This window comes from Pseudophryne corroboree, chromosome 6, assembly GCF_028390025.1.
Source record: "Pseudophryne corroboree isolate aPseCor3 chromosome 6, aPseCor3.hap2, whole genome shotgun sequence".
In the NCBI taxonomy this organism is placed as follows: domain Eukaryota; kingdom Metazoa; phylum Chordata; class Amphibia; order Anura; family Myobatrachidae; genus Pseudophryne; species Pseudophryne corroboree.
In genome coordinates this window covers 361,251,151-361,266,159 of record NC_086449.1, presented here as the reverse complement: position 1 = coordinate 361,266,159, position 15,009 = coordinate 361,251,151, and the positions used below count along the sequence as shown (strand labels likewise).

Below are 15,009 nucleotides of genomic sequence, written 5' to 3'. Positions count from 1 at the left end.
GTGATAGCACTGTCTGCAGTATTCATTCCGGGAGTGGACAACTGGGAAGCAGACTTCCTCAGCACGACCTCCACCCGGGAGAGTGGGGACTTCACCCAGAAGTCTTCCACATGATTATAAACCGTTGGGAAAAACTGGACAGATATTGCGCCAGGTCAAGGGACCCTCAGGCAATAGCTGTGGACGCTCTGGTAACACCGTGGGTGTACCAGTCAGTGTATGTGTTCCCTCCTCTGCCTCTCATACCCAAGGTACTGAGAATCATAAGAAGGAGAGGAGTAAGGACTATACTCGTGGCTCCGGATTGGCCAAGAAGGACTTGGTACCCGGAACTTCAAGAGATGCTCACGGAAGACCCGTGGCCTCTACCTCTAAGAAAGGACCTGCTCCAGCAGGGACCCTGTCTGTTCCAAGACTTACCGCGGCTGCGTTTGACGGCATGGCGGTTGAACGCCGGATCCTGAAGGAAAAAGGCATTCCGGATGAAGTCATCCCTACCCTGATCAAAGCCAGGAAGGATGTAACTGTGCAACATTATCACCGTATTTGGCGTAAATATGTTGCGTGGTGTGAGGCCAGGAAGGCCCCTACAGAGGAATTTCAACTGGGTCGTTTCCTGCATTTCCTGCAAACAGGACTGTCTATGGGCCTAAAATTAGGGTCCATTAAGGTTCAAACTTCGGCCCTGTCAATATTCTTCCAAAAAGAACTAGCTTCAGTTCCTGAAGTTCAGACGTTTGTCAAGGGGGTACTGCATATACAGCCTCCTTTTGTGCCTCCAGTGGCACCTTGGGATCTCAATGTAGTTTTGGGGTTCCTAAAATCACATTGGTTTGAACCACTCACCACTGTGGACTTAAAATATCTCACATGGAAAGTGGTAATGCTGTTAGCCCTGGCTTCAGCCAGGCGTGTCTCAGAATTGGCGGCTTTATCCTATAAAAGCCCTTACCTAATTTTTCATACGGACAGGGCAGAATTGAGGACTCGTCCTCAATTTCTCCCTAAGGTGGTTTCAGCGTTTCACTTAAACCAGCCTATTGTGGTACCTGCGGCTACTAGGGACTTGGAGGATTCCAAGTTGCTGGACGTAGTCAGGGCCCTGAAAATATATGTTTCCAGGACGGCTGGAGTCAGAAAATCTGACTCGCTGTTTATCCTGTATGCACCTAACAAGCTGGGTGCTCCTGCTTCTAAGCAGACTATTGCTCGTTGGATTTGTAGTACAATTCAGCTTGCACATTCTGTGGCAGGCCTGCCACAGCCAAAATCTGTAAAAGCCCATTCCACACGGAAAGTGGGCTCATCTTGGGCGGCTGCCCGAGGGGTCTCGGCTTTACAACTTTGCCGAGCAGCTACTTGGTCAGGGGCAAACACGTTTGCTAAATTCTACAAATTTGATACCCTGGCTGAGGAGGACCTGGAGTTCTCTCATTCGGTGCTGCAGAGTCATCCGCACTCTCCCGCCCGTTTGGGAGCTTTGGTATAATCCCCATGGTCCTTTCGGAGTCCCCAGCATCCACTAGGACGTCAGAGAAAATAAGAATTTACTTACCGATAATTCTATTTCTCATAGTCCGTAGTGGATGCTGGGCGCCCATCCCAAGTGCGGATTGTCTGCAATACTTGTACATAGTTATTGTTACAAAAATCGGGTTATTATTGTTGTGAGCCATCTTTTCAGAGGCTCCTCTGTTATCATGCTGTTAACTGGGTTCAGATCACAAGTTGTACGGTGTGATTGGTGTGGCTGGTATGAGTCTTACCCGGGATTCAAAATCCTTCCTTATTGTGTACGCTCGTCCGGGCACAGTATCCTAACTGAGGCTTGGAGGAGGGTCATAGGGGGAGGAGCCAGTGCACACCAGGTAGTCCTAAAGCTTTTACTTTTGTGCCCAGTCTTCTGCGGAGCCGCTATTTCCCCATGGTCCTTTCGGAGTCCCCAGCATCCACTACGGACTATGAGAAATAGAATTATCGGTAAGTAAATTCTTATTTTCTCATAGTCCGTAGTGGATGCTGGGCGCCCATCCCAAGTGCGGATTGTCTGCAATACTTGTATATAGTTGTTTAACTAAAGGGTTATTGTTGAGCCATCTGTTGAGAGGCTCAGTTGTTGTTCATACTGTTAACTTGGTATAGTATCACGAGTTATACGGTGTGATTGGTGTGGCTGGTATGAGTCTTACCCGGGATTCAAAATCCTTCCTTATTGTGTCAGCTCTTCCGGGCACAGTATCCTAACTGAGGTCTGGAGGAGGGTCATAGAGGGAGGAGCCAGTGCACACCAGGTAGACCTAAAGCTTTCTTTTAGTTGTGCCCAGTCTCCTGCGGAGCCGCTATTCCCCATGGTCCTTACGGAGTCCCAGCATCCACTACGGACTACGAGAAATAGATTTACCGGTGAGTAAAATCTTATTTATTACTATTTATTATTCTTCTTCTAATCTCTGGTGTTACCATCTTGTGGCTTGAAAGTTCTTGGCACTTGACGCTTGTATGCTACGGCAGTAACGCAGTGGCTTCATTAGAAAAGACAAGTCACACAATGTTTCATCTTGTTTGTATCAGTCAGTACATGTAGTGGCCATAAAGACACACTTGCATTTTAATTACTTGTTCTATAAAGCTTAGGAGGGGTTTCCAATTAGATGCGGTAAAACATTGGGTGGGGAAACGTCAGTTTTTCAAACTTTTGCCTGATGTTTCAGATTTTTTTTTTCTTTTTTCCCCCCACAGCCTATACAACTTTCCTCCTGAAAACACACTGGTTCCGTGAAACCTGTGTGCTTTCATGAGAAACGGATGTGAAAATGGGGCAGTTTCTGTGGATTTGGTTTTGCCTGTCTGACGGCTTATCAGGGCTAATTGAATAGCCCCCGGCGCACTAAGTACCTGCGTTCAATGACCGCGGGTAATTGGATACCCCCCTAAGTGTTTATTTTAGACCACTGTTGCACACATGCCACATACCTGTACACATATAGGTTTTTCTCTGGCTCGGTCCACAGGATTATCCACAGGATAACATTGGGATATTGTCGAGCGACAGCGAAAATGGCACCAACACGGTCACGAGCTTTCTGGCCTCCCAGGATGCATTGGGGCCTCCACTATATAGTCCCGCCCACTGACTCAGTCAGATCAGTTTTTTGCTTGGTGCGGCAGGAAGCCGCATGGTCATAGGGCTGCTGTGAGAGCAGCCTCAAGCTTTTATTATTTCATTTTTATAGACTTACTATATTGTTTTTTTTTGAGCGACTTATCTTAACAGCGTCTTAAACGCATTCTAGAAAGAGTCGCTCCAACAACTCCCCACCGGGTCGCAACAACGCTTACCTTCGGGTATCAGTGCTGTCTCGACGGGCGTCTGTGTCGGATGTTCTAGCAGGTCCAGCAGACGTAACCAGGCTGTGGCCGGAGCATGGGGAGACGGTGAGTCTATGGACTTCCTCTTACTAGAGGGGTCAGGACACAGCTACACTGATTTTGGTGGAGACTACAAACAGTGTTTTGATGCGCCGAACATATAGAGTGCGACAGCGCTACGCTCCGGGGATCATAGGCGCCAAGACTAGGTAGAGGCCGCGATCCTGGGAGTTTAAGTCAACAGGGGGATTCAGACGCTCTCCTGGCCGTCCCTCCTCTGAGTTCATGGCCAGTTCCCGCGTGTTTCTCGTTTCATGAACTAAATGACCTCACTTCCGGCTCAGACGCTAACACGAGGGTACTCGGTCGCAGCTTAGACACTGCGGTTGTGTACACTGGAGATAAACCCACCCAGACCGAGTCGCAGGCCTTAGCGTCTGCATACACGTGGAAGTCGCTCCGTGTCCATTGGTGAGCGTCCGTGTCCGTTATCAGTTATCAAGAGCGGCAGTGTAGACCAGTAGCGTCTGAATCCACTCAGCGTCTTACGAGCGTATTTGCTTGGATATGGAAGTGTGGTGAGTCTCCCTGTATCCCGCTCTACGGAGGCAGGGTATACAGTACTAAAATTTCTCTCTACTTCTTAGTATGCATTGTCAATTTTTAGTACCTATTGCATATGAGACCTGTATATTACTGTGTTTTCTGCATGCTATGTTGAAAAAAGAACCAGTTTAAAACAGAAGTACAATTTTCCTACTTATGTATAAGTTGTTATGGAGGTTGTATTCTCATATGGCAATGTCTAATGCTTTAACATGTGACTGACTGCTAGTATGTGTGCTGACTTTTCTGTGTAATGTCAGCCCTGTTCTGACCCTCAAATCAGGTGCACTGTGGTCAGATTGATCTCACCTCTATATACTGACATATAGGGTGATTTTCAGTCACAAATGGTGTAGTCAATAACAGGTTAATACCATGTCTGTGAGCAGCAAAAGTGATGAGAATTTATCAAGCACTCCTACAGCCCTAGCATGCTTATCTTGTAGGTCAGGGGTAATTGATATGAATCAATTGGTCACTTATGAGGGTTTGTGTGCAAACTGTTTCGCTTTTCAGCGAAGTAAGAAACAGGAGTTGGTTCAACCACCAATAGAGCCACCATGGAATATGTTGCAAAGACTCTGTCTTCAATAGCGGACAGATTAGCTCCGGTAGCACCACCTCAAGGGTTAAGGTTGCACTATGAACCCATACATGCAGCTCCCTTCCTATGGTTTGGTTCCAGTAGCCTCTACAAGCAACCAAGGGGCAGGTAAGACTAAGACAGATACGTCTGTGTGGCAGACTACACAAGATGATACATCGGATGATGAGGATACAATAGATTCAACTCCGTATGATGATCAGTTGCAGAGCTTTAGTTCAGAAGATGTAGCTGAACTTATTAATGCTGTCAAGGCTGTTCTCTCGTTGGAAAAGCCAGCCAAGACAGTGTTAAAAGCTAAAGCACCTGTATTTAAACGAACAAAATCAGTGAAAGCTGACTTCCCAGCGTCAGATGAGCTGACGGAAATGATGGATGAGTCTTGGGCAGCGCCCAGTAAAAAGTATAAGATTCCTAAGAGATGGGATTCTTATTATCCATTTCCTGCTGTGGATTGTTCGAAAAGAGAAGTTCCTCCAAAAGTAGATGCACATGTTTTGCGACTCGTATAAATCTGCTTTACCACTGTCATTTACCTCATTGAATGATGTCACAGACAGAAGGGTAGAGAGCCTGTTGAAAAATATTTTTTCTCTATTAGGAGCAGTGGTAAGACCTGCTATGGCTTCGGCCTGGGTAGCAAAGGCAATGGGCGAATGGATAGAGGAACTAGAGAATGACATCCCTTCTCCTACTAGGGAGCAAGAGGATCGTTTTTGACGTTGAAGACTATCTGCCCAGTATTTGGAAGAAGCAGCAATATTGATGTAGGCACAGTTGCTTCTAAAGCTTCAGCCTTGACAGTAGTCGCTCGCAGAGCAGTTTGGCTACGGACCTGGAAGGCAGATGCGGAGTCCAAGAAAGAATTGGAAGCATTGCCTTTTGTCGGTAATATATTATTTGGAAAACCTTTATCGGATATCCTAGAATCAGAGGCTGAATCGAAAAAGGTCAGATTTCCGGCTGCTTATAACCCTAATATCCAAGGGTTTAAAATGTTGCTCATTTCGTTGGCTAAGCGAAAGCTAAAAAGGAGCCTAAGCAACCCCAGTTTAAATCCAGGGGTAGGAAGCAGTGGGCTAGCAAAAAGCCAGCTTCCAAACCTGAACAGAAACCGTCAACCTGAAGAGACGGGCCTCCGCCTGGAGGATTCCAGGGTTGGGGGCCGACTCCTTCTTTTTGCACACATATGGCAACTGTCAACAGCAGATGCTTGGGTGCAGAAGGTAGTATCTCAGGGGTATGGGTTCCCATTCAGGAGGCAGCCTCCTCAAAGATTTTTTTGCACCAGCCCGTCTCATATAGAGTCGAAGGCCAATGCCCTTCAAGAAGCAGTCCAAAAATTACTGCAGTCAGGTGTGATTGTCCCAGTACCTCCATCACAAAGGGGACAGGGGTTTTACTCCAATCTATTTCTAATCCAGAAACCAAATGGGTCATACCGACCAATTCTAAATCTGAAAATGTTGAACAAATGCATATGGATCCCGAAGTTCCACATGGAGACGTTACGCTCCATAATGTTGGCTATGGAACCGGGAGATTACATGGTATCTCTGGATGTACGGGATGCTTACCTACATGTGCCTATAGCACTATCACACCAGTGTTACCTCAGGTTTGCCATCCTCCAGGAACATTTCCAGTTCCAAGCTCTGCCGTTCGGGCTAGCTACAGCACCCAGGGTGTTTACCAAGATCATGGTGGTTATGGCAGCTTGTCTGCGCAAACAAGGGATAAGAATATTCCCATACCTAGACGACCTGTTAATCTTAGCACAGTCGCAAGATTTACTGCTGAGCCATCTTCAACATACGATAGTTTGTTTACAGAGACACGGGTGGCTCATAAATTGGGAAAAGTCGTCCCTGAATCAGTCACCGTGGATGGTTCATTTTGGGGCCATATTGGATTCAGACCTACAGAAAGTTCTCTTACCAGAGAAAAAGATAGTCAAGGTGCAGGTCATGGCTCAGGAAGCGCTGCAAGCCCAGACAATGTCGGTCCATGCAGCAATGCGACTGTTGGGTCTGATGGTATCAACCTTCGACGTGGTGGAATATGCGCAATTCCACTCGAGACCGTTGCAGCACCTTATTCTGACCAAATGGAACGGAAATCATCAGACGATAAAGAAGCAGATGATAAAGATTCCAGTAAATGTAAAAAGGTCTCTAGCGTGGTGGCTACAGACAGACCATTTAAACAAGGGGAGACCCTTTTGGATAAAAGAGTGGCAAGTCCTGACAACAGATGCCAGCCTGCAGGGCTGGGGGGCGGAACTCGGAAGCCTATGGTTCCAAGGAAAGTGGGCACCAAGGGAAAGTCGCCTGCCAATAAATCTGTTAGAAATAAGGGCCATTTACTTGGCTCTGGTTCAGGCAAAGGACAATCTACAAGGAAGACCAGTCCAGATTCGCTCAGACAATGCGACGGCAGTAGCATACCTCAATCATCAAGGAGGAACTCACAGCAAGAGACTGATGGAGGAAGTAACTCCCATTCTAAAATGGGTAGAACTCCACTCGCAGCATTGTCAGCAGTATTTGTCCCAGGTGTACTAAATTGGGAAGCGGATTTTCTCAGTCGACACACCATTCAGGATACCGAATGGGCACTACACCCAGAAGTATTTCAGACACTGGTGAACAGATGGGGTCTACCGGAGATGGACCTTATGGCGTCTCGTCTAAACAACAAAGTTCCAAGGTATGTATCGAGAACAAGGGACCCAGGAGCGGTCCTTGTAGACGCACTGTCAGTAGAATGGAGGTTTCAGCTGGCGTATCTGTTCCCGCCAATATCTCGGTTACCCAGAGTAGTGAGAAAGATAAAACAGGCAAAAGGAGCGATCATTCTAATAGCTCCAGCTTGGCCAAGAAGGCATTGGTATACAGATCTGTTGAGAATGTCCATGGAAGCACCGATACTGCTCCCTCAACGTCTAGATCTGCTAATGCAGGGTCCTTGTTGTCACAGTCATCTGGATCGCCTATCTTTGACGGCGTGTCTGTTGAAACCTCTATCCTAGATGCTAAAGGATTTTCGAAACAGTAATCCAAACTATGCTTAGAGCAAGAAAGCCTTCTTCGGCCCGTGTGTATCATAGAATATGGCAAGCCTATATTCACTGGTCTACTGGAAAAAATGTAAATCCGAGATCTTTTAAAGTAGCTAGGATTTTGGAAAAGTAGCTAGGATTTTGGTTTTCTTTCAATTAGGATTGGATAAAGGTTTGAGAGTTGCTTCCTTGAGGGTTCAAGTATCAGCGTTAACTGTATGGTTTCAGCAAAATATTGCTGATTTTCAGGATGTACGTACGTTTTTTCAAGGAGTAGTACACATTCAACCTCCATTTGTTCCTCCTGCAGCTCCCTGGGATTTGAATGTAGTTCTTAAATTTCTCCAGGGTCCTCTGTTTGAACCACTTGTGAGAGCAGATCTTAAGTGGTTAACGGTTGAAGTTCTTTTTTTACTGGCAATGGCGTCAGCCAGAAGAGTGTCAGATTTAGGAGCATTATCATGTAAGTCTCCTTTCCTATGTTTTTTTCCAGACAGAGCAGTTCTCAGAATGAGATCTAGTTATCTTCCAAAGGTGGTTTCAAAGTTTCACCTGAATGAAGAGATTGTAGTCCCAGCTTTTCAGGTTTCGGGACTTTCTGCGGGAGAAGCGTCGCTGGACGTGGTCCGGGCTTTAAGAATCTACATAGATCGTACTAGTGCCATCAGGAAAACAGATTCTCTCTTCATCCTCTACGGATTCCATAGAAGGTGATGGCCTGCTAGTAAACGGACGCTGGCGAGATGGCTCCGAATGGTAATATCAGAAGCTTATTCTCATGCAGATCTCCCTATTCCGGCTAATGTCTCTGCACACTCTACACGTAAGGTAGGTCCTTCTTGGGCAACAGGGTGCTTCAGCAGAACAGATATGTAAGGCAGCCACATGGTCTTCCATAAACACCTTCATTAGACATTATGCCTTGGATACTTTTGCCTCTCATGACGCAGACTTCGGGCGAAAGGTCCTCCTGTGCATTTAGGAGCGTCCCCACCACTAAAATGGCTTTGGGAATCCCAAAGTTATCCTGTGGATAATCCTGTGGACCCAGCCAGAGAAATATACGTTATGGTAAGAACTTACCGTTGATAACGTGATTTCTCCTATGTCCACAGGGATCCCACCCTGACGCATCTGATTTGAGGATCTAGACAATCACTAAAACCTCTTCCTTCTTGTATGGAAGGGTGTGCATGTGTGTTCTTATCGCCTAAACAGGTCTCTGCCTGATGTTCCTGCCTAAAATCGCTGTGGAAAGAACTGATCTGACTGAGTCAGTGGGCGGGACTATATAGTGGAAGCCACAATGCATCCTGGGAGGCTAGAAAGCTCGTGACCGTGTTGGTGCCATTTTCGCTGTCGACAATATCCCAATGTTATCCCTTATGTTAGGGGCCTGATGTAATGACGCCTGAGTTCGGCGCCCGTGCGGGATGCCGGCCGAACTCATACAATTTTTTTTATTTTATTTTTAAAGGGGCAATCACAAGGCAAAACCATGCCTTGTAAGTGATTGTCCCTTTAAAAAAAAAAAGTCTGCGTTTGGCTGGCATCCCCTGCACGGCCGCACAACTCTGGCAACATTTACATCCGGCCCTATTTATGTGTAGTCATAATAGCACCATCTGGCCATACATAATATCACCATTGCTTTTATTCAGTTTTCTGCACTTACAATGCTGAGATACCCACAATTAATTACTAAGGAATAAATGGACATCGCCATGGAAAAGGAAAAAGATATTCTCAGGGCCCTCAGCAGGTCGAAGACCTATTTGTGAACTTGCGGAGCTCAGCTCCCCTGGAGGATATCTGGGGTGATTAAACAGCAAGTGGAGTTAGGAAGGGCTGCTATATAAATTTAAATGGTAGCCGATACGATTATATTCACTATATTACTTAGTGTCAAAGCATCATATGATTTTTTTTCAGCATTAATCACCACAGATGTCATGCTTCGGAGCTTATGGTTTTCTGGTATCTGCTTCTTGGTGTGTAGTCTCAGCAAGAGGTGTTTCTGCCTATCAATTTCCTGAAACACATCAATCTTCAGTGCTTTGTTGGCAGCTCAGCAGCCTCTGAAAAGGCATACAGTGAAGGTCCAATGCCATGGCTGTGGCGTACATCAATCACCAGGGAGGCACTAAGAGTTTCTTGGCCATGAGGGAGACACCACGCATCTTCAGGTGGGCAGAAAGTCATGCTCTGGCCATAGCGGTTGTGTTCACTCCAGAGTCGAAAATTGGGAGGCAGATTACCTCAGCCGTTAGAATCTTCATCCCGGCAATTGGTTCCTTCACCTGGATGTTGATCTTTTGGTGTCTTTGTTCAACCACAAGGTTCCTCTTTTTTGCTCCAGAGCATGAAACCCGAGAGCTCTAGTAGCAAATGCTCTTACTATGCTGTGGACTTTTCGCTCTTTTGATCAACATATTCGCGCTTCTTCCTCGGGTTCTGAAACATATCAAGCGGGATCGGGCAAATGTGACCCTGCTGGTTCCAGATTATCCACGTCAGTCATGGTACTCAGACCTTCAGGATCTTCTGATCGATGCCGCTTGACTTGTTCCATATCATCCAGACCTGCTTCAACAAGGGCCGTTTGTTCACCCCATCAAATGCATTTAATGGCGGGGTGGTGTTGTCGACATCCTAAGGACAAAGGTTATTCGGGAGGCTGATATTCAGACCGTATGGTGGGCTAATGTATCTTTGTGTGACATGCTTGAGTTCCATCCTTTCGTTTCATGTTTCCTGTTTATCCATGCTTAGCCACAGGTGACTTAATTAGCACCTCAGACAATTTGATTTAACCATCTGTGCTGATCCATGAATATACCTAAAACCTGGACTGTTGGGGTGCCTTGAGGACTACGTTTGAGAACCTATGGCCTAGATGCTGGTCTGCACATAGGATCATTAAAGGTGCAGGTTTCAGCACTGTCCCTTTTTTCCAGTGTCGACTAGCCTTGCTTTCTGATTTTGGAAACGTTTATGTAGAGGGCCTTCCGTTTGAAAGTCCTGTTTCTCCCTTCCATGGCTCTGTGGGGCCTGAATCTAGTCCTGGAGTTTTTGCAGTCAAATCTGTTTGGACTGCTAGACTCTGTGGACCTGAAATATCTTCTACAAAGACTATTATCTGTTGTATTCTACATGTGTTAGCCTCAATACAATGTATTCCTTTGGCCTCACCTTATTGCTGTAGAAACTGTGGCCACAGGGACACCATGGTTCATACATGGCGGTCATGTTGTATATTAACTTCCTTTTAGAAAAAAGACTTCTGAACAACCTTTTTGAAGTTCCGGTAGCAGAGGACCTTTTGGGGTTATTTACAATGTTCCTCAAAGACCTCGATAAATTCTCTAGGGTGGGTTCTTAACTCCACTCCTCAAATATTACCAAAAGGTCATGTTTTCTGGATGTCTTTATTCATGCAGAAGCAAGTTAATAAGAAATTATCCCACCTGCTTCCATTGACTGGAAATCTCAAAACAAGCAATCAATGATGCTTTTTAAAAAAATGTTTGTTTATTTTATATATATATATATATATATATATATATATATATATATATATATATATATATATATATATATATATAATAATACAGTTTTTATTATTCAGTGGCTCTCCATTTCATTCCAGTACATAATTTGACAGGTGTTGAGAAGTGTCCTCTGCCATTTGGATGGTGCTTTAATCTGATCTGTATTATGTCTCTCCATTTGGCTTCAGGGAAGGGGATTTAATTATGAACCTTTATTTGTATAGATTCAAATAAATACCATTTGGGTTAATCCACTGCATTAAATAATGTGGTGGTTCGAAATTGTTTCCTCATTGACTACAGTACTCACAAATACAATTTCCGTTCATAACTAAACTTTCAGTATTTAATAATGGTAATCGAACGTGTGTCGAAAGTGATCCTATTTGCCTGGTGTATTGTTGCTTTGTACTGTCCAGTAAATTTATATAAAATAAAACTTCTAAATATGACTAATGACCTTCTAGATGCAGACAGAGGAGAGAGGGTATGTACTGCGGCAGAGGGAGGAAAAGAAAATACCGGTTGCAGACATCCAGGTATGCCCAGGACGCACAGTTAACATTTTTCTAGCAGTTGGAAAATACAAACACACTCCTGATAGGTTGTTATGGTCTGCGGCACTGTCCTTTCACCAGTTTTCCTGTGCAACATTATAGGAGTTCTATGTGTAAGACCTGTCTGGCTTTGTTTTCCTTTCTTTCAATAGAATAACCTTTCAAACCCCTGGCGCTGCCTCGACCCCTTCGAATCTTGTGAAGAGAAGCCCTTTAAAAGAGGTAAAACTAACCTCCTACTTTACTACAGCTAAATATTATTATTATAATTTTTTATTCTTAGCTGCTTCTCAACTGTCCATTTTCTCCTGTATTGTATTTATGTAAGGAAAACATTATACGCTTCCTCATGGGGTAATAGACGAGTTATCCTCTAACAAGAGGAAGAGGCGAATTCCAAGCAAGCTACAAGACTTCAGTAAATGGCTCACCTCTGCATGTGAGTATGTTATGAGAGTAGCATGGAGGCTTACAATTTATGGCAATATGATAGAGGTTGAGTTGAGACCTTCTTAAGGTGCATACACGCCTTACCACTTTTTTCAAAAACTGTCTAGAAATTGTATTTTTTATTTATTTTTCCTAATCAAATTCAATCAACAACATTTATTTAGATCTTATCCAGCGCAATTTTATTAAAAAGATTTAAAGACATCATTATTTTTTTTGGAACACAGTGTCCATATAATATATATATATATATATATATATATATATATATATATATATATATATATATATATATATATATATATATATATATGAGGAAAGGAGATGCGGCACTCACGGCTGGATATAAATAAGTACAGAGACCACAGCAATACGTATCAACGTTTCAATTCCAAAGAATTTTCGTCAGGATACAGATGATCTGTATCCTGACGAAAATTCTTTGGAATTGAAACGTTGATACGTATTGCTGTGGTCTCTGTACTTATTTATATCCAGCCGTGAGTGCCGCTTCTCCTTTCCTCATGTGTCTAACTTTGCCGTTGCTGAGGGCACCGGGCGCCATGCTGATTATTAAGTGAGTGCCGGTCTTTTACTTTGTTGATATATATATATATATATATATATCCACTCACGGCGGCATTCCAAATAAAGAGACAATACTGCACTGCTATAAAGCAGTGAGTAGATTGTCACCTGAGGGTAGCAAGATTGGAAGGCACCCAGCACCTTACATAAAATCTAAGCTATTGGGTGTCGGTAACTTTTGTGTGTGTGTGTGTGTATGCATATATATGTGTGTGTGTGTGTATGTATGTGTATGTATATATATATATATATGTGTGTGTGTGTATATATATATATGTGTGTGTGTGTGTGTGTGTGTGTGTGTGTGTGTGTGTGTGTATATATATATATATATATATATAATTTTTATTTTTTTGTATACTGTGTTCCAAAAAAAGAATAGCACTTTTATGGTTTACTCTGTATTGGCATTAAGTTATCGGTGGTTCCGTGTTGAGGTTTTTGATCAATAAGGGATCACAATAATCAGAATGTTTCACAAATTTAGTCACCATATTAATATTGATATTTAATTTTGAAAGAAAAGGAACCGGCATAGTCAACTGATGTTCCAATGAACAATCTTTATTTGGAAATGCTGTAGAATGCTGTAGTGTTTCTATGTCCCTAGCGGCTGCTCCTCTGTGAGGCCACAAGTTATACGATGGAGGCAGAGGCTGCTCTCCTCCTTGGCCACTGGGTAAGGTGTGCTACTGGCTGCCCGAACACTGGCAACCAGCAGTGATCAGGACACACTGGGATCAGCAGTGATCGGACCAAGAGTGCAGAGGGGCTTGGAAGTCCCTCTGAGAGTGGCTGCTGCTGGAAGTGGACGTTTCTGACTAGGTGTATCAGATGCAGCGATGTCAGGGAAATCCCAGCCTGGCGTGGTCACATGTGATGAGATTATTCAAGTCAAGCCTATTTAGCTATTATTATTTTGGTACAGTTAAAAACATCTATAGTTTCTCTTACGTCCTAGAGGATGCTGGGGACTCCGTAAGAACCATGGGGTATAGACGGGCTCTGCAGGAGACATGGGCACTATAAAGAACTTTTAGTATGGGTGTGCACTGGCTCCTCCCTCTATGCCCCTCCTCCAGACCTCAGTTAGATTCTGTGCCCAGAGGAGAATGGGTGCACTACAGGGGAGTTTCTCTGATAAAAGAATTTTGTTAGGTTTTTTATTTTCAGGGAGCACTGCTGGCAACAGGCTCCCTGCATCGTGGGACTGAGGAGAGAGAAGCAGACCTACTTAAGTGATAGGCTCTGCTTCTTAGGCTTCTGGACACCATTAGCTCCAGAGGGATCGGAACACAGGTCTCCCCCCGCCGTTCGTCCCAGAGCTGCGCCGCCGTCCTCCTCGCAGAGCCGGAAGATAGAAGCCGGGTGAGTATAAAAAGAAAGAAGACTTCAAAGGCGGCAGAAGACTTCAGATCTTCCCTGAGGTAAGCGCTGCGCGCCATTGCTCCCACACATTACACACACTGACAGGCACTGATGGGTGCAGGGCGCAGGGGGGTGGCGCCCTGGGCAGCAATATAAACCTCTGGACTGGCATTTTTAATATATGGGCTGCGGAGGCAGTAGATATATACATTCCTCGCCATTATTTGTACATTTGAGCGGGACCGAAGCCTGCCGCTGAGGGGGCGGAGCTTGGTCTCACAGCACTAACCAGCGCCATTTTCTCTATCGTCCTAGTGGATGCTGGGGTTCCTGAAAGGACCATGGGGAATAAGCGGCTCCGCAGGAGACAGGGCACAAAAATTAAAGCTTTCCGATCAGGTGGTGTGCACTGGCTCCTCCCCCTATGACCCTCCTCCAAGCCTCAGTTAGATTTTTGTGCCCGGCCGAGAAGGGTGCAATCTAGGTGGCTCTCCTAAAGAGCTGCTTAGAGAAAGTTTAGCTTAGGTTTTTTATTTTACAGTGAGTCCTGCTGGCAACAGGATCACTGCAACGAGGGACTTAGGGGAGAAGAAGTGAACTCACCTGCGTGCAGGATGGATTGGCTTCTTGGCTACTGGACATCAGCTCCAGAGGGACGATCACAGGTACAGCCTGGATGGTCACCGGAGCCTCGCCGCCGGCCCCCTTGCAGATGCTGAAACATGAAGAGGTCCAGAATCGGCGGCAGAAGACTCCTCAGTCTTCTAAAGGTAGCGCACAGCACTGCAGCTGTGCGCCATTTTCCTCTCAGCACACTTCACACGGCAGTCACTGAGGGTGCAGGGCGCTGGGAGG

General features: G+C 45.0%; 1 protein-coding gene across 4 annotated transcripts in view; it reads left to right on the top strand.

Annotated features, from left to right (window-relative positions):
• NCAPH2 (non-SMC condensin II complex subunit H2) overlaps window positions 1–15,009 on the top strand; it is a 272,518-nt gene that overhangs the window by 176,543 nt on the left and 80,966 nt on the right. For all 4 annotated transcript variants that reach the window (XM_063926652.1, XM_063926649.1, XM_063926651.1 and 1 more), the window contains exons 11-13: window positions 11,659–11,730; window positions 11,901–11,970; window positions 12,077–12,187. In XM_063926652.1, coding sequence (XP_063782722.1) covers window positions 11,659–11,730; window positions 11,901–11,970; window positions 12,077–12,187 — 253 coding nt within the window. The remainder of the gene's footprint in view (window positions 1–11,658; window positions 11,731–11,900; window positions 11,971–12,076; window positions 12,188–15,009) is intronic.